This window comes from Protopterus annectens, chromosome 12.part0 (assembly GCF_019279795.1).
Source record: "Protopterus annectens isolate FY-2018-M chromosome 12.part0, PAN1.0, whole genome shotgun sequence".
NCBI classification, from domain to species: Eukaryota; Metazoa; Chordata; order Ceratodontiformes; family Protopteridae; genus Protopterus; species Protopterus annectens.
In genome coordinates, this window is record NC_056746.1 from 352,651,665 (window position 1) to 352,671,050 (window position 19,386).

The window sequence follows — 19,386 nt, forward strand, 5'->3', positions numbered from 1 at the left end:
CACAGACAGATTTCAGAGAGGCAAGAACAGGCATGCCAGAGGTAGAAGGCAATCTAGAGGCTCCTACAGAGGACGTCAATGGCAGCCTCCCAACCAGAGAGGTAGTGCAGAGCCTACAACTGCTGCACAAGGACAGACTCAATGACTTTACTTTGACACCGCCAACCAGGGCTCAATTGGAAGCACCTTTGGGCGGAAAGCTTTCCTTATTTTCAGAAAATTGGCACATTATTACAAGGGACAAATGGACACTACAAATAATAGACAAAGGATACAGGTTCCATTTCCACACATTGCCGAAAAGAAAAGGCATGCCAGACCTGCCAGCAAATGAAAGGGCAGAGGCTTTGAAACAAATCTCCAACTTAATGAAAATGAAAGCAATAGAAAATGTTCCTCTCTCAGAATAAGGCCAAGGGTTTTATTCTAGACTCTTCCTTGTTCCAAGAAAAGAATAGCAATGGAGGCCTATTCTCGACTTGTCTGCACTAAATACTTATCTCATTGTGCCAAAATTCAAAATGCTTTGAATACAGCAACTCTTTCCCATGCTGGGCAAGGGGTCTTGGCTGGTAACTCTGGACCTCAAGGAGGCATACCTGCATGTCCCTATCAGACAAAGCTGCAGAAGACACCTCAGATTTCTTGCAGGTTCAGAGCATTATCAATTCTCAGCATTGCCCTTTGGCTTATCTACTGCGCCCAGAGTATTCACGAAATGCCTGGCATCAGTAATTGCACACTGCAGACTTCAGGGGATGCAAATATACCCGTATCTGGACGACTGCCTTATACAAGCGGACAGCCAACAAAATTTGGAAAACACTTGAATTATGCCATCTACCTTCTTCAGGCCTTGGGATATACAGTCAACATTCACAAGTCAAGACTTGTACCATCCCAAAGAATAACTTTTCTGGGTGCGGATCTAGACACAACCACCCAAATGGCTTTCCTCACAGAAGAAAAACAAAACCAACTACCGGATTACTTCAAAAACCTGTCAAGACAAACTCAGCTGACTGCAAGGAAAATCCTGCAGGCCCTGGGTTACATGGCTTCTTGCATTCTTCTGATTCCTCAAGCAAGGCTACATATGAGGAAACTGCAATGGTACCTAAGGAGTTTATGGACTCAGCACAGGCACAGCTTGGAAACTTTGATACCACTCATCCCATGCCTTCAAAGGGAATTTCTGTGGTGGGCTCAAGCAAGCCAGTCAAACAGGGGTTTGCCCTTCAGCAAACCAATAGCCAGCCAAACCATTACAACGGACGCTTCAGACCACGGATGGGGAGCGCACATGGAGGGAAGATGCATTCAAGGACTATGGTCACAAAAAGAGCTATGCATGCACATAAACCAAAAATAAATGCTGGCAGTGATACATGCTATCGAGGCCTTCAAGTTATTTCTACATCAAGGCCACCTGCTAATAAGGACAGACAACACTACAGTTATGTGGTACATAAGCAAGGAGGCACCCATTCCTACCCTCTTTGCATACTGGCGATGAATCTATGGGAGCTTTCCTTGACACTCAATATACAGCTGCAATCCCAGTTTGTACCAGGAAAGGACAATATACTGGCGGACAACTTAAGCAGGAACATCATGGATGCACACGAATGGATGCTGCACCCAGACATCTTCCATCAGATAACACAATCATGGGGGAGACCGGACATAGACCTCTGCCTCCCCACACAATCATCAGCTGGAGAAATTCTGCTGAAGGACATACCACCCACAAGCATGGAAAGTGGACGCCCTCTCTTTCAGCTGGAGAACTCTAACAGTGTATGCATTCCCACCTCTTCCATTAATGACCAAGGTCTTACTGAAGATCAGGGCAGAGCAGCCAAGAATGATTCTGATAGCTCCGGACTGGCCAAGACAGCACTGGTACCTATTGCTAAAGAGCATGTCATGGACGAAACCATGGCTTCTTCCACAATGGCCGCTTCTCCTAACACAGCACAATTACAAAACTCTGCATTCCAACCTGAAAACATTACAACTAGCTGCCTGGAAAATACCTTGACTCATCACCAGGATAAGCTATCCAAAAGAGTGAAGGATATCATCATGGAAGCTCGCAGACCTTCCACAAGAAAGGCATACTCAGCAAAATGGAAAAGATTTCACACCTGGAGCACCTCAAAGGGCCTAGATGCAACAGTTATGAACATGGCACATATCCTGGAATATTTGGCAGAAATGCTCCACAATGGCCTGTCTTACTCTTCCATTAAAATTCATGCTTCAGCAATTTCAGCAGAGTACAATACTGATCCACCTGTCTTCTCTCATCCTCTCCTAAGACAGTTTCTACGAGGAATTAAAAACATTAATCCCCCAAGGAATCCACCAGTGCCTACTTGGGACCTTAACTTTGTGTTGGAAAAACTAACACTGCCTCCCTTTGAACCAGCAGCATCTGCAGAACTACAGTTCCTGTCTTGGAAGACTGCTTTCCTTCTGGCCATAACCTCAGCAAGAAGAGTATCTGAGTTACAGGCCCTAATGGCAGTGCAGCCATTTCTTATTTTTCATCAAGACAGAGTCTCTTTGAGAACCAATCCTTCATTTATGCCAAAGGTGGTATCCAGGGTCTCCTTAAACCAAGCTATTCACCTGCCTACCTTCTTTCCAAATCCACAAAACAAAGGGGAAAAGCTTCTGCACACCCTGGACATACACAGACAGTTGCGCTACTACTTGGACAGAACTAAAAGTAACAGAAAAACTGACCAGCTGTTTGTAGCATATGCTGCTAGTGCACAAGGAAAAGCAATTTCAAAGCAGACAATTTCTAAAGGGGTAGGAAACTGCATTCGCTTTTGTTACTCCTTTCATGGAAAAACTGTGCCAGCTAACGTTAGACCTCATTCCACCAGAGCCACAGCCACCTCCACAGCCTTCTTAAGAGGGTTGGCTACCAAAGACATTTTAGAAGCTGCTACATGGAGCTCCGTGCATACATTTTCCAAGCATTACAATTTACCTTTATATTCCAGATCCAGAGCAGGCTTTGCTACAGCAGTCCTGCAGGGCATTTTAGCTACACCATCATTTACATAGATCCTCCACCCCCAGATTGGCTATGGTATTCTACCCATATGAGATGACTGCAGATGCATCCTTGAAGGACATAGTACAGTTTTGTACCTACCATAAATGTAGATGTCCGATAGGTATGCATCTGCAGTCAGGTTTACCCTCCCTCCTTCCCCTCTGTGGTATTTCTTGGGTACTTATCCCTCTCATAGCTTGCTGGGGTTATCTATTATGGTGTATTTGATATATATATATATATATATATATATATATATATATATATATATATATATATATACACATATAATTTTTTTTTTTTTTTTTTTTTTTATATGCATATATATATTTCTGTGTATGTTTGGAATTTATTGCATTCCTCCAAATTTAGCCTTTTTTAGAGGGCACCTGGCATCTGGGGCAAGAAAAACTGAGGAAGATGGCGTCGGCTGATGCTTTTATACTCCAGGCGCTCTGACGTCGGGGAAAGGGCGACTTCAGCCGACGCCGGACCCAGACTTTGGAATCCAGCCGACCGAAGGGCTGCCTGAGGCAGGACAACCCATATGTGATGACTGCAGATGCATACCTATTGGACATCTACATTTATGGTAGGTACAAAACTGTACTTTCCCTGTAAGCCTGTGTGTTACATAAAGCAGTGTCCTTTTTACTACTATTCTTTTTCTTTACAGTCATTAATCAGTTTCTTTCCTTATTTGTTGTGAACTTCTTTTCTTTCTTTTTTGTTTCCTTCTAAACAAACTGGATCCTTGGTTTGATGAATACTTGCATCCAGAATTCCAAAGTTGTTAGGGACACCGCCTTGTTATATAGGGGTTGAATGATCTTTGCAGATAGTAGATGCATCGTTTCCTAAATGTGTCCTATTTGTTCTATGCCTAACATTATTTATTTCATCAGTCCAGTCATTATAATATATGAAATAACAGATGTTAAGTTGTCAATCTCGCCTTCATTCTTGCTTGATGGGTTCTGAGCCGATCCTCGGCTCCGACTCGGCACTTTGCTAAGCTCGAGAGTCACTTTTACCAGCTCGAGGCAGCCCCATATCCCATGATGCAAGGCGGTAAGTACCCAGATCTCGTTTACCGCTTCGCTGATGAGGTCCTCCTTTTGCCAGCTCCTGGTAAGTGTTTTATATTAAACTGCTTTTAAACTTTTTTCTCTTAAAGATCTTTCATTTTTAGTTAATTGTAAGCCCCTTTTTGACTAAAATTATCCTTCCTCCTTAATTTTTTTAGTCAGGCCTTCCTTCCCTCCCATCCCCCCCCGTCAGGGTGTGTGTGTGTGAGGTTTTTACTCTTTAAATTATAATTTAATTGTTTGTTTGGGACTGTGTGGTTCTGTTTTTGTGTCCACTATGTCCAAAGAACAGAGGGTCTCAGGCTTTAAGAAGTGTGACTCGTGCTGTCAGAAGATGTCTCTGACAGACGGTCACACTTCTTGTTTATACTGCCTGGGACCTCTCCACCTGCAGGACTCCTGTGCGATATGTCATTCTTTTAGCCAGAGAGTCCTGCAGGAGAGGAGAAATAAATTGATTTTAAGGGGACTCCTTAAACCGGAGGGCTCCCCGGCCAAATCGGCTCCGGGAAAGCCTTCTAAGTCTAAGGCCCAGGCTTCTGTCAAGCCTGGCCTTGGCTCCGACTTTGTCGGAGTCGAGATCGGCTCCGGCTGGAGCCGATCCGACATTGGCTAAATCTTCGGCACCGATGGCTATCGGTGCCGATACTCCTTTGGTCACTTTGGTGTCGGTTCCGAGTACTGGCTCCAACCACCATGTGGCCCAGGCTTCGGTGTCGGCGCCAACCGGCTCCGACACCGGTACTTCGATGCCTGCATCGGCTCCGGCCGGAGCCGACAAGTTATCGGCTCCGACTGTATCAGTGGTTTTGTCGGCTCCGATGGTTCCTTTGAGGAAGAGGTCCAGGTCTCCCTCATTGGAGCCGATTCTGTCGGCTCCGGCATCACCTCTTCTCTCGGAACGGAGCCATCGGAGCCGATCATCTAGGTCGTCCAGGTTATCTGACCATGATTTAGAGAGGGTGGTAAGTGGATTATTAAAATCACAGGCACTGGGCCAGATGCTTCATAGTCCGTCTCAACAGACGACTATTAGTCCACACCCTCTTCAAGTTCCTCCTTCGACTCTACCCCAGAGTTTGGAGCTGGAGTCTACGGGGATAGTTACTGCTATGGCTGAGGGGCAGATACCCCACCCTTCTGCACCCTCGGCATCTACTCTTATCTCCTCCTCGAGACCTTCCTTGGAGGGATTCGTGGTCGGGCTTCCTGGTCTCCTCCGAGGGGTGAGTGGCATCGGACCCTTGTCCGACCCGCTCTTCCCTTGGAGCTTGGCCTTGGTGAGCTCGGCTCCGACATCTGCCTCGGAGCCTTCCCTTCGGTGGGCCGGAGTCCCGGTTTCTTCGGGACGGGTTCTCTCGGATCTCCTGGGAGGGGCCTTCGAGGTGATGAAGAGTGTGCTGGCCACTGGGCTCAGTCAGCAGTCTATTCCCTTAGCTCCACCCTCTACAGTGCCTGTCGATATCTCTTCCATCTCTCTTGCTCCCGGACCTAGAGATCCACCGCCTCAGGTTTCCCCACTGGGAAGAACCCTCTTCCGAGGATTCTCCTGACCAGTCAGGAGATCCTCCGCGCAAGAGGACTTGTAAGAGGAAACACCTGGACTCCCCTGAGTCTACCACTTCAGATACCAACTTAGATGAGTCGGAGGGATCCCCAAGATCCCCCTCCGAGGATGTCTCCTTCTCAGACATCCTAGAACTCCTAAAACAGAGGGGAAACTGGCCCTCCATAAATCCCTCCGAGGATGAGTCGGTATACCTTGAGGCGTTTGGATCTCGACCCTCCACCTCCTGGGTGTCTCCGCCTTTCGACCCCCTTATGGAGGTTATTGCTCGAAAGGCTTGGGCTGCTCCTGATTCTGTAGAACCAGTTCCTAGGAGGCCATCTAAATTTATTACAGCCCCTTCTGAAAAGCAATTCCTCACGAAAGGTGTCCCTGTTGATGCCATGGTGGTGACGGCCGCCACTAAGAAGGAACTTGCAGATCCTTCCGTACCAGTCCATCCTCCTAATAAGGATTCTAGGACTATGGATAGGTATGGTAAGCGGATGTTCTCCTCAGCGACCTTTGGCCATGCGTTCGCTGAACTATTTATGTCACTTCACCAGACTCCAAAGGGACATCCTTAAGGAGCAAGGTGAAGTAGTGCAGGATCCTACGGCTGCAGGGGCTCAAGAGAAGATTGCTTCTCAGCTAGGAATCCTTAATTCTATAGCTAACTCCTCCATGCGACTGATCTCGTATGCAGCAGATGGAGCGAGTAGAGCCGCGGGTACAGGAGTGGCTCTTAGACGTCAATCCTGGATGCGGCTCTGTAATTTTGCAGATCCCTTTAAGGCGTCCTTCACAAATTCTCCCTTTGATGGGTCAGCATTGTTTGGCCCTCAAGTGAAGGATACATTGACCAGGTGTGAGCAGGATGGCAAGACTCTTTCTGCCGTGGGGTCCGTTTTCCACCCTCTAGACCTTACCCCAAAGGTCAGAAGGGCGGGAAAATGTGGTTCCGTAAATCCCAAGGCGTCACGCCAGACGCACGTGGTCAGTTTACCCCTAGAGGCAGAGGGGGTAATAATAACAGATGCCGCTCTAGAGGCTGAGGGGGTCCACAAAACCAGGGAAGCAGAGAGCCTCTCTGACAAGCCCTTCCAGCATCCCTGAGATGTTGCCCGACTGTCCATCCTTGGAGGCAGTCAGGGGAAGACTATCGCTGTACCCAGAAGCCTGGCGTTCCCTCTCTCAAGACAGATGGGTACAGTCGATCATATCCGAGGGTTACAAAATTCCTTTCGAGGAAAGTCCTTTCACCCACAAAAATTCCCTTACAGATGTGCCACCCGGTCTAAGGGAAATTGCAAAGTTAGAAGTATCAAAGCTTCTACAAAAAAGGGCCATTCAGCCAGTTACAACAGACCATTCAGAGCCGGAATCTACTCAAGATTCTTTTGGTCCCCAAAAGACGGGAGACTGGAGACCAATATTGGATCTCAGCAGACTCAACAAGTCTGTGAGAAAGACAAGATTTCGAATGGTCACACTTCAATCAATTTTGCCCTTCCTAGACAAGGACAACTGGATGTGCTCAATAGACCTTCAGGATGCGTACTATCATATAAAAATTCACAGATGCTCCAGAAGGTTTCTCCGCTTTCGGCTGGGGTCCAGTCATTTTCAATTCAGAGCCCTGCCCTTTGGTCTCACTACAGCCTCCAGAGTGTTCACCAAATGTATGGCAGTGGTCACGGCTCACCTGAGACGTCAAGGATTCCAGGTGTTTCCGTATCTCGACGACTGGCTCCTTTCAGCCACCACCAGGCATCAACTTCTTCAAGCCAGGGATTACACCCTAAATCTCTGCACTCAGTTAGGAATTTCGATCAACTACGAAAAATCCTCCTTATTGCCCTGCCAGTCTATTACTTTCATAGGCGCAAACTTAAACACTGTTCGGATGTCAGCAACCCTCACAGACCAAAGAATCTCAGATATCCAAACTCACATGCGGATCATCCTTGCCAGCAAAAAGGTGCAAGCCAGAATGGTTCTGAAGGTGTTAGGCCTCATGGCTGCGGCCATTACCCTTCTTCCCCTGGCTCGCTTCTACATGCGTCTTCTTCAATGGATGTTGTTCACCCAGTGGTCTTACCAACAACTTCCCATGCATCACCAAATCCTGGTGACACAAATTTGCAAGAATCATCTATCATGGTGGATTTCTTCTCCCCAGATTCATCAAGGCAGACCCTTTGTATCCCCAGCCCCGGTAGCCACAGTCACTACGGACGCCTCCTGATCGGGTGGGGGTCATTATCAGGGCAGGATGGTTCATGGGACGTGGCAACCGTTCGAATACCACCTGCACATAAATGTCCTAGAGATGAGAGCAGTGCTTTTGACGTTGCAAGCCCTCAACGACTTTCTTCCCTTGGGAACAATTGCAGTTCACACAGACAACATGTCTGTAGTATGGTATATCAACAAACAGGGCGGAACCAAGTCCTACCCCTTGTGTCGAGAAGCTCTCAGACTTTGGCAATGGGCGATCTCCTCTCATCGGTTTCTGGTAGCAACGCATATCCCTGGGAAAACCAACATTCTAGCGGACAAATTGAGCAGAGCTATTCTCATGCCTCATGAGTGGTCTCTCAAACAATCTATAGTGGAAGAGATTTTTCTAGAATGGGGCCGCCCATGTTGCGACCTTTTTGCTACTTCCCAAAACAGCAAATGCCCAGACTTCTTTTCTCTCTTCCCACTGCCAGGCCATCCCCCCAGAGACGCTCTAACCCAGGATTGGCCCCAGGGACTTCTTTATGCTTTTCCTCCCTTTCCGTTGATTCCACAAGTACTCCAGAAAGCCACCGTTTTGAGAGCCAAAATGATTCCCATTGCTCCCTATTGGCCTCGACAGATTTGGTTCCCGTTCCTCCATCGTCACCTATTGGTGCAGCCGTGGCATCTGGACCCAGTGCCAGACCTTCTGATTCACCAATCGGGTCAGCTGCATCAGTCTATCCCTTCTCTCAACCTCACAGCTTGGTTGCTCCACTTCCTTCCTTAGCCAGGCTTCCCTTGATCTCTAATCCTGTTAGGGATATCATAGTGGCTTCCCTTAAATCCTCTACTAGAAGGATTTATACCAGCAAGTGGAAACGCTTCTCTTGTTGGGCAAGAACTAAAAATATAGATCCCTTTACTGCCCCTGTTCATGCAGTTTTAGATTTCTTAGCGGAAATCTTTCACTTGGGCTCTTCTTCTTCCACGGTCAAAGTTCAGTTGGCTGCTATCTCGAACTTTCATGTCGGATTTGCAGATCACAACATTATGTCCCACCGGCTTTGTAGAGCCTTTCTAAAAATAATTTTTCTCCTTAAACCTCCAGTCAGGAGTCCTCCTCCTCAATGGGACCTAAATCTAGTGCTGACATCCTTAATTCTTCCTCCCTTCGAGCCAGCTGTTTCTTGTTCCCTGAAGTTTCTTTCATGGAAAACACTCTTTCTTGTTGCTATTACCTCTGCAAGGAGAGTGTCAGAACTTCACGCTCTCTCTGTTCGTCCCCCTTATTTGGTCTTCCACAAAGACAGGGTATCCTTGAGAACTAATCCAACCTTTTTGCCTAAGGTGGCGTCGAAAAATAATTTGAACCAATCTATTGACCTCCCTGTATTTTTCCCTAATTACTCAAACAGATCGGAACAAAAATTACATTATCTTGATGTTCACCGCCAACTCAGATATTATTTGGACAGAACAAAACAATTCAGGAAATCCGATCAGCTCTTTCTTTCTTATGCTGAAAATAAGAAAGGCCTTCCTGTCTCCAAAGTGACCTTATCTAGATGGCTTTCTTCAACCATCTCAAATCTATCAGCTCAGGGAAAACAGCTGTGCTCAAAACCGAAAGCGCATTCAACCAGAAGCTTAGCCACTTCCACAGCCTTTCAAGCTAGACTTCCATTAGACACTATTTGTGCAGCAGCCACTTGGGCCACTCCTCATACCTTTGTTTCTCATTACAAATTGGATTTGGCCTCCAGGGATAGAGCCAGTTTTGGCTCTACAGTTCTCAAGAGTCTGTTCCAGTGAGCCACCCAGGATAGAGGTGCTAGGACGGTCCCATCAAGCAAGAATGAAGGCGAGATTGACAACTTAACATTGAGAAGTTATGTACCTACCATAACGTTCCATGTTAGTTGTCTTCTCTCGCCTTCTTTCTTGCGACCCTCCCTCCTGCCCACTGGCCTGGACAGACCTTTTTTTCTCCCTATATGGAAGATTTCTTCTTAAGACCAGCTAGTTGTCTGGTCTTCCTTATAGCCCATCCTTTAGGCTTTTTGCTTCTCTTTCCTTCTGGAAAGTTTTTTGTGCTAGGTGTTATTACCTATAGGTACCAAACGAGATCTGGGTACTTACCGCCTTGCATCATGGGATATGGGGCTGCCTCGAGCTGGTAAAAGTGACTCTCGAGCTTAGCAAAGTGCCGAGTCGGAGCCGAGGATCGGCTCCGAACCCATCAAGCAAGAAAGAAGGCGAGAGAAGACAACTAACATGGAACGTTATGGTAGGTACATAACTTCTCATTCTCCAAGCCATGCCAATTGCACAAGTACAATCATTGTCATCAAGTCTAGTTTTACTTCTAACAATGTGCATTAGCAAATCATTAATTTGCATACTCATTTAAGGAATCCATATTCAGCTTCAAACGAATAAAATATTGAAAAAGAAAATAATCAAAAACAGTAACCCATGTCCCATATGAGTATGCTTAAAATGTACTTTTAAAGCTGCTAGTAAATATCAAAGTTTTATGCCTGAATTCATGACAGAATTTATTTTGTTTTTTGCACCTAGACCTCCTATGTTAGCGTGTACCAACCCTAGAACTTTTAAGTGAACTTTGCTGCAACTTTTTATGCAGTTTGACATAGTGCACAAAGTGAGTGAAGAGATGAATTCATTGAAAATTTGACCCCATGTAACTATTGGTGTGGTCCACATTCACTGTAGAATGCCTTAACCTTACCACTTTGTACTGGAATCTGTTTGCATAGATTATGCCTGCTTAGAGAAAATGTGCTTATGTAGACACAATTGAATGGATAAGATTTTGGAGAGCTTCTCACTTATCCTGAGGTTTTGCAGCCTTAAACTAGGTTGTACTAGTTAAGGCTACAGTGTGTGAAACCCTGTGTATTGGAGTTGTGGGGGTCTTGTCCACTTCATCTGGTTTTGTATTCACATCCAGTATATTTAGGTCCACATAAGCAAGTTTTATTTGTGCAGGCATTACTTAGAAGATGAGCTCCATTTTTTGTGTACTACTTTAGTCAGTGTCTTTCAACCTTGACATTTCATTTTTTTTTGTTAAAGGTATTTTGTAAATGGTGTCACTTTTCTGAAACAGACCACTGTACTTGTTTTGTAGTGTGCCAGGGGTGCTAAGCACAGATAATGTAAAAGTGCCTTTGAAATCAAATTGTGCTACAGTGGTGCATGAAGTGTGAAAGTACCTGCTGGAATAGAATTGTGCAAAAGTGGTGCATAACTGCTTTCTCGTACTTATGGTGAATGCATTTTTTTTCATTTAAAATATTGCTGACTATATTTTTCAAACAACCTTGTGAATATAATACTTGTCACGTTTTCTTTTTATTCTAACTATATTTTTTGTGCAGTCTCTAATAGCTTCTTCATTGATTTCTGAAATCATGGATAGGATCACTTTTCATGAACGATGATGGTAAAATAAGGAAATTAGTAACTCAGCTTTGTCATTCAAAACAATATGTGCATTTAACATTAATTGTCAAGAAGTTATGTAATATTTCTTTAAAAAGTGTGCGTTTTTGATTATTGTTTTTTTTTTGTTTTGCTTGAATCATTTTAATGTTTAAGAACTGTTTTCTTTCATTTTGTTTCTAGGTGTGTATTTTGCAACTTTCCTGCGTTGTTGGATTTAGAAGTAAATCTGTTCAGCTGTCCTAATCCCCGCTGTAGAAAGGTAAGCTTGTCCTTTTCATGAGCAAAAGTCTGCTGTTATGACTAGCCCTGCTGTAATAATAAATTACACTTTGTTCCAGTTCTTGGATAATTAAAATATGCTGCTGCTTTTTTGCAGCCAGAAAAAAAATGATCTGAATATACTTTCTTTGATGTGTTTATGGGCAATCCAAGATGACTTTGCTGACTGATATAATAAGGTCTTGGTTGCTGCATTTGATATTGCCAAGCTAATAGCTAGCTGGCTTTCAAGGAGGGCAAGCTAGGTATGCAGTGTGTGACATGTATATACCTAAATGTAATAGAGTTACTGCAAAACAATATACTCAAAGAACTGGTATATGGTGTCTTCCCTATGGATAGCTGCAGTGTATTTTTCACTATAGCCTGTAAGTTGTTCATAATTTAGTTTTTTTTTTTCCATGTTTATCAGAATTGTATTTCTAATGTAAAACTTACTTCATCACACTGTAGACTTATTTACCCTTTATTCTTAACGTGTTTGAAACTAGTTATAGTTTAATTTCATTAATTTGCATGCAGCATATATGTTAGAATCCTGAAGATAAGAATGTAAAGTTAAAATACAAACCATATGATCTGATGTTGTCAGTCTTCATTCATTCGTGACTGATGGTTTGGTTCCGATCCCTCGGAACCGACTTGGTCATTGTGCAAAGCTTGCACCAGCCAAAAACTCTTGAGCTAAGGCTCTACCCCTACTGCCTGTCTTCCCATTACCTCAGATCTCATTTGCCACATAGAAAATTGGATACGTCAGCCGATGCTCTTATCTAAGTGCTTAAAAATATTCTTATTTTTAGGATTATGCTACTGCAAACTCTCTAATTCCTCAGTACTTAGTGTCCTTTGAGACTTTTGTTGTGTGAGTGATCTTTTTGGAGCTTTCTATCCCATTTTTACCTCACAGTGTTTCTCTTTATCATTGTTGGTAGTAGGCCTCTTCTTCCCTCTTACCATTGGTAACCCTTTAAAACCATCATTGGTATTTTTTCTCTTGTGCTTTCCTTTCCTTCTTTACCCATTTGGGTATACCTTATGTACTATTAGATTAGGGATTTCCATTTTAAAATGGTTATTAGACATTAGACATGCTAAAGGGTAGAATAAATTGTTTAATTTATGCATAAAAGACAGTTAAGCAGAAAGGAAAATAACCTTGCTGGCCAAGCATGGAAGACTGTTTATTAAAGAGAAAAGGGTAAACATAAAGTGTGCAGACAAAATGTTCTTTTCTCAAGGAAAAGATCAGCTACAAAATGTTCCTTAATGAAGCACATACAAGACGAAGCCTGAGAACAAGGTTAAAAAAAGTAAATAACTTACTTAACTGAAGCAATGTAATGTGCTATCTTCAGGATAGCAGTTCAGTTAAGGTTAGTAAGTTCATTCGACCAATTACTTCAGAGATGTCTAACACTCGAGCATGAGTACAGAAAACAGGTCATCTAGAGACTGTCAGTTTACGTTGCTCAAGACAATCAGAATGATGTACAGCAACTTGAATTGTTTATCAGTACTGTTAATGAAGACAGTATTCGGAAATTGTGAACATCTAATAAAATCTTATTAAATGAACTACACTGTTTTGGCAATTCATTCTTAAAAGTACACAAGACTTGAACCATAATGGAGAAGACTGATACCTATTCAGCACAAGCTTGTGTAATTAAGACTTTCGTTTCTCAGTCTCATTGCATACAGTGTTTCCAGCTAACTACGGGTACAGTACAGTAGTAGCAAATCTTACAGTGGCGCCCAACGTGACCTGCTGTCTGGGGAGAGATATATACTTCTCTCAAACCAGCAAGCAGCTGTACCCCTTTCACATCCAGTTTCCAGTACTGCATATTTTCTAAAGTTCACAGTGACTGTTTAGTGCTACACCAGCACTCCGGAGAACACACTACCCATTCAGGGAAGGTATAGTTCATTTCAAGACTTGGTTACACTACGTGTGTTTTACAGAAATCTACAGAATAACACTGTTTCATTCAACTTCATGTGTTGCACCCTTTCAGTGAAGGTATTGTTCATTTACAAACTTGGTTACACTATGTGTGTTCTACAGAAATCTACAGAATAGTGTTTTGTTCAACTACATGTGTTCTAACAAACTTCAACAAAAGGAGCTGCAGCAAGTAATTTTTCAAGTACGGTTTTTACTGCAATTTCAAGGTTTCACTAACAGTTTAAAGTGACGGCATTTGTTTCATAACGGACTTTTCAGCAGCATGCCATTATTTTTTCCATAAATAGAGCTGTAAACTCTATACAGAATAAGCTGAAAATTACGGCATGACAGTTTCTCATTAAGACAGCATTAAATTGCACAGCACCAGTGTTTACTTACACAACTTCAGCAGACCAGTATTATCAAAGCAGTGTTCTTTCACAACATAAGACATTATCCAGTTAAGAAATATATCAACAGACTTTCGTGTTTCCAGAGTGACATAAAGTCAAGAAGCAAGGAAAGGATTAATAAGCTACAGATGATGGCTCACATTTCTTCCTAGCCATAAATTTATGTAAGACTTTATATGCACCTTTTAGTTAACAGTTCAACAAAGTTTGTTACGTAAAGTTTTTATTATTATTTTTTTTTTTGCATGTAAACATGTCAAGTAATACTACTGCAGTTAAAATGTCAGTAAATGTTTGGTTTAAGTTTAAAAATGTTCTCTTAAAGTTAAAAGTTGGTTCAAAAATGTTAAATATGTCTAAACGCAAAAGGTTTAAATCACGGAATGACTCAGAAGTCAGTATGGTCTCCAGGTTAAACGTACATGCTTCAGCACATGCAATATGGTCTCCAGGTTAAACGTACATGCTTCAGCACATGCAATTCAACATAATTTCAGTTGTAGTATAATTTCACGTACAGATGTTCAGAATATAATACATACAGTTCAAAATATAGCAGTATGTTGCAGTATTACAAATGTCAACACAGTCTACATACATAACACGCAAGCAATGTCTCAAGTTCACGTTGCACTAAAGAGAGATAAGAGGAATCAAAGTGCAGCTTTTGTAACTGAAGAACAGCTTTCAGTGCTAAGTAAAGGAATACATTCCATAGCTGTCTGTAAAGATTAGAGCATTAATCTATCATTGTTTAAGGTTATTTCATTATTTACAGACAAATCAATTTCAGTTGCACATATAAAAAATGCTGATGCGGTCTTGTCAGAATTTAAAAAGTCAAAGATTACGGCAGCTACAAGTTCAGGGTGTAACAGCTCTGTATATACTGGTTTAGACTTCAGTAAAAAGATATGTGCAAATGTACAGATTTTTAAGAATTGGTTATGACAGAATCATGCAGCTTTATGAGTTAAAGACTGAATAAATTTCAGTTCAGCTGACAAAGCTGAAGTGCTGAGAAAGACATATTGGGTGTGGTCAGTTAGAAGAAAAGGGTAACCGTATGCCTGTATGTCTTATAAGGTATATCAGAACTAACAGTCAAATTAATTAGCAGAATGAAGGGTTTGCGGTTACAGTTTGGCAAATATTTTTTTTGTATTGTTTGTTTAAGAGCTTTGTATTTTCAATGTATAAACAATATTGTAATATAGACAGACAAGATATTGTTTGCTTGTTTACAGAATGTAAAATTTAAAGTCAGTGCTACATTATAAAAGTGACAGCACAGTTAAAAATTCAGATCCTATGTAAAAGAGTACATTATGTAATCAGTTTGAGATTGTATACATTTCATACTGGGATGGTAGTTTGCCAAGCATATCAGCTCAGATTACAGCTAGCCTAGCAAGCTGAATTAAAGACAGTGCTATCTATTTAATGCATTACAGTTTACTATTTATCAAAAAAATGTAGACCGTTAATAGCACATTCTTGCAGCATTCAGTACTAATGAAAAGTTAAATGACGTCAGCAAGTTCAGAAACTTGATACAGCTACAGCCAAGACCTTAGAAAAAGCTGTCAATTTAGTGGTGAGACAGAAACAGATTTTGCAAGCATCAGATGCCAGTAATGAAATTCTCGTAAGTACTGATATTGCAGCAGTAAAACAGACTCCATCAATCAAAGCAGCTGATTTTTTTTGTACAGTACCCTAAATACTGGACATGAAAACACCAGCATCTAAAAGCTGGTGTTAATGACTTAGTTCCAATTATTGACCTTTGTGTTTCACTGTTGCAGTCATCACATTTGGGTTATATGCTTGCAGTAGCCCTCAGTCAACCTGATTGTCAAAGTCTTGGGTCCTGAGTCGGTTGCTGTCTCATCTTCCATGACGTCAGGCAGTCAGGAGCATGCAGCCGACGCCATTACATCAGTCTTTCTTGCCATGCGGTGCCCGAAGCAGAAGCAGTTCACAAGTGCCGGTCGGCCAACTCCTGAAATTTTCATTTTCGAGTTTCAGAATCGAAGTCTTAAACTAAAGCGAAGTACTCCGTTGGGGAAACTTTTTCTTGCTCTAAACTGATGTCAGTAAAAGTCATTAATTGTATTTCTTGTGGAAAACAAATACCTCATAAAGATTGTCATTCGTACTGTATTCCTTGCCTAGGCCCTGACCACGACATACCTCGCTATCAGCTTCGTGCCTTATTTAAACAATGAACTATTCGTCATCTGTATATTTACGCTTCTAAATATTTTGGTACTCTGTTCAACTATCCAGATATGGCTTCGGTAAGCCACCCGACTACCGACATTCCAAAAAAAATGCAAAGATAAAGACAGAGACAGGATGCCTAGGTCCAAAGCTGCCGACAATGCTTCCGTTAAGCTAGTTGCCAATTCGCCGGTACTCAGTGAGGCTCTTTTGCAGCCCCTGATACCCGCTACTTCAGATTCGCAGGCTTCTACTGAGACCCATTCGGAGTCCGGTGTGCCGTGAGATGCTTCTTCAACTGTGGAACCTACGGATGTCTCTACCTTGGATGGGTCTGGAGCCGCTGTGCTGGCACCGGCTTTTGAGGGTGTAGTCAGGCTTACTGACTTGCATATTAAACCAATGTCATCTTCTTCTACAAGGCCTAAAACTCGATCCATGCCTAGAAAACCGATGCCCAGAGCGCATGGTCAGGCCTCTATGCCTAAAAAACAAATGATAAGAATGGCTAAAGACATTATTACTTTAATCAGGGGAAGCCAGCCTTCCCCCTCTAAGAGACCTAGGACTGAATTTGCTAATGATTCTTCTGATCAGGATTCTGAAATTTCTGTTTCCTCTGATGACCAGGACTTACCCTTATCTGCCTCTGAGGATTCTGATGCAGAGGACTCTATTCCCTCTGCTTCCCCTCCAGAGGATTTCTCTTTTGGTGAAACCTTGCATACTCTTAGGGAACATTTCTGCTGGGAAAGCCAGGATTACTCTGATTCTAAAAAAAAAGGCTTGGGGGCTTCTTACTCCTGCCCCAACACAGGCCTTTAGCTATCCCCCCTGTACTAGACATTGTTGATGATGCCTTTTCAGAATCTAGCTTGGCCCCTGACTCCTTACCTCCTGCTCCCAGAAAAGCAGATAAATATTACAGGGTTCCTGACTCTCTCAGGTTCCTCTTTAGAAATCCTTCTGCAGATCCTGAGACCATTTCACAGGGACCCAAGGACATTAAGGCTACTACTGCAAAAAATCCTATCCCCTCTGATAGAGATTCCAGAGCGCTGGATAGATGGGGTAAGAAGGTATACACTTCTGCAACCTTGGCCATTAGGGCCTTAAACTGCCAGTTTCATATGTTGAAGTATCAGCAGCATATTATTGGATTGCTTAAACAGAAAATGATGTTGATTCCTGACTGTGCTGAAAATAAGGATTTACAGGATTTAATGCATTCTGTTGAACAAGTTGGAAAACATACTTTGTAATGCGGTTTTGATTCACTAGAGGCATCTTGCAGGGCTGCTGTCATTGGGTCTGTACTTAGAAGGCATGCTTGGCTTAAGGAGCAATCTTTACCAGATAATGGTAAAGCTAAATTGCTGAATGCTCCCTTAAACCAGGACCGCCTGTTTGGCAAGAAAGCAGTAGTAGTACTTAAAAAGATGGAGGAAAAAGCTAAATCTATGCAAAATGTTAAAGATTTCCTGCAAGTACAGCCTCCAAGATTTAGTAGGCATTGGCCCTCTAAGAATTGGTCCTTTCCTGCCTCCTCCAGGCCTTCTCAGTCCAAACCCAGAACCAGCAGAACACTCAGTCTTCAGTCCTGAGGTACGCACAGGACTAAGCAGTGGGGGGCTCCCACTTCTAAAGCAGGGAATAGTAAGACTCCCCCCTATGGTAAACTCTCTCAATGACTTACCTTTGAAACTTCCAGGCCCTTCTCAATTGACTGCTCCTTTGGGAGAAAGATTGTTCTGCAGGCAAAAAACTGGGAACTCATTACCCAGGAAAAATGGGTTTAAAATAGTTTCCCAAGGATACAGATTCCACTTCCACACTTTACCAACTCCAAACGGTTGGCCAGATCTACCCCTAAATCAGTGGGCAGAGGCTCAAAAGCAAGTTCTCTCAAGTATAAGGGCTATTCAAACTGTCCCAGAAGAGGAAAAGGGACAAGGTTTCTACTCAAGACTTTTCCTGGTGCCCAGAAAAGACAACTCCTGGCGTCTTATCCTGTATCTCTCTATCCTAAACATTTTTTGGTGATCCCAAAATTCAAGATGCTAACTCTTCAGTTGCTTCCCATGCTAGGCAAGGATGCCTGATTGGCAACACTGGATTTAAAGGAAGCCTACCTGCACATCTCAATCAGGGAATCTTGCAGAAGATACCTATGTTTTAAAGCAGGCTTCATGCACTATCAGTTCTCTGCACTGCCCTTTGGCTTATCTAATGCGCCCAGGGTATTCACAAAGTGCCTAGCTCCAGTCATTGCATTTTGCAGACAAAGAAATATACCAATACCTGGACGATTGTCTAATTCAGGCAGAAAGCCAGGACATACTTTTGAATCATCTGGCGTTTTTGCAAAAAGTGCTAACTTCTCTGGGGTACACCATAAACGAAAAGAAATCACATCTGGTACCCTGCCAACAGATTGTATTCCTGGGAGCAAGCTTCAACACAACTTCCCAGATGGCTTTCCTCACGCCAAAGAAACAAGTTCCTTTGACAGCTTACTTCAAACTAATGGCCACAAAGACCCTGCTATATCTGCAAGACAAATACCGCAAGCCTTGGGGTTCATGGCCTCCTGCATTCTTCTAATTCCATGTGCAAGACTGCATATGAGGAAACTACAATGGTATCAACATTCTCAGGATCTAGAAACAATGATTCCTGTCATACCTTGCCTACAGTTAGTTCCTTTGGTGGGCAGAGGCCTGCCACCAAAACAAGGGACTGCCTTTCACTCTACTCCCTGCCGCCCAAACCCTAACAACAGATGCATCAGAATATGCATGGGGGCTCATTTGGCAGGGAAGTGCATTCAGGGCAAATGGAACTAAAGTGAAATGCACCTGCATATCAATCAAAAGGAAGTGTTAGCTGTATAGAATGCTCTAACAGCCTTCAAGGATCGCATTCTTCCAGGACAATTAATGGTAAAGACGGACAACACCACTGTTATGTGGTACATAAACAAGCAGGGGGAACCCACTCATACCCTCTCTACAGACTAGCCATGGCTCTTTGGAACACAGCCTTGAGCTACCAAGTGCACCTATAGGCTCAATTCCTGCCAGGAAAGCTAAGTACACTGGCAG

The 19,386-nt window shown here is 43.0% G+C and overlaps 1 protein-coding gene across 1 annotated transcript in view; it reads left to right on the forward strand.

Annotated features, from left to right (window-relative positions):
• The window catches only part of LOC122816562 (E3 ubiquitin-protein ligase RNF216-like), a gene marked incomplete in the record, with an annotated part of 2,262,287 nt that overhangs the window by 1,765,025 nt on the left and 477,876 nt on the right, over positions 1–19,386 (forward strand). Inside the window, 1 exon segment of the mRNA XM_044089426.1 lies at positions 11,591–11,669. Within this exon segment, the coding sequence (XP_043945361.1) occupies positions 11,591–11,669 (79 nt within the window).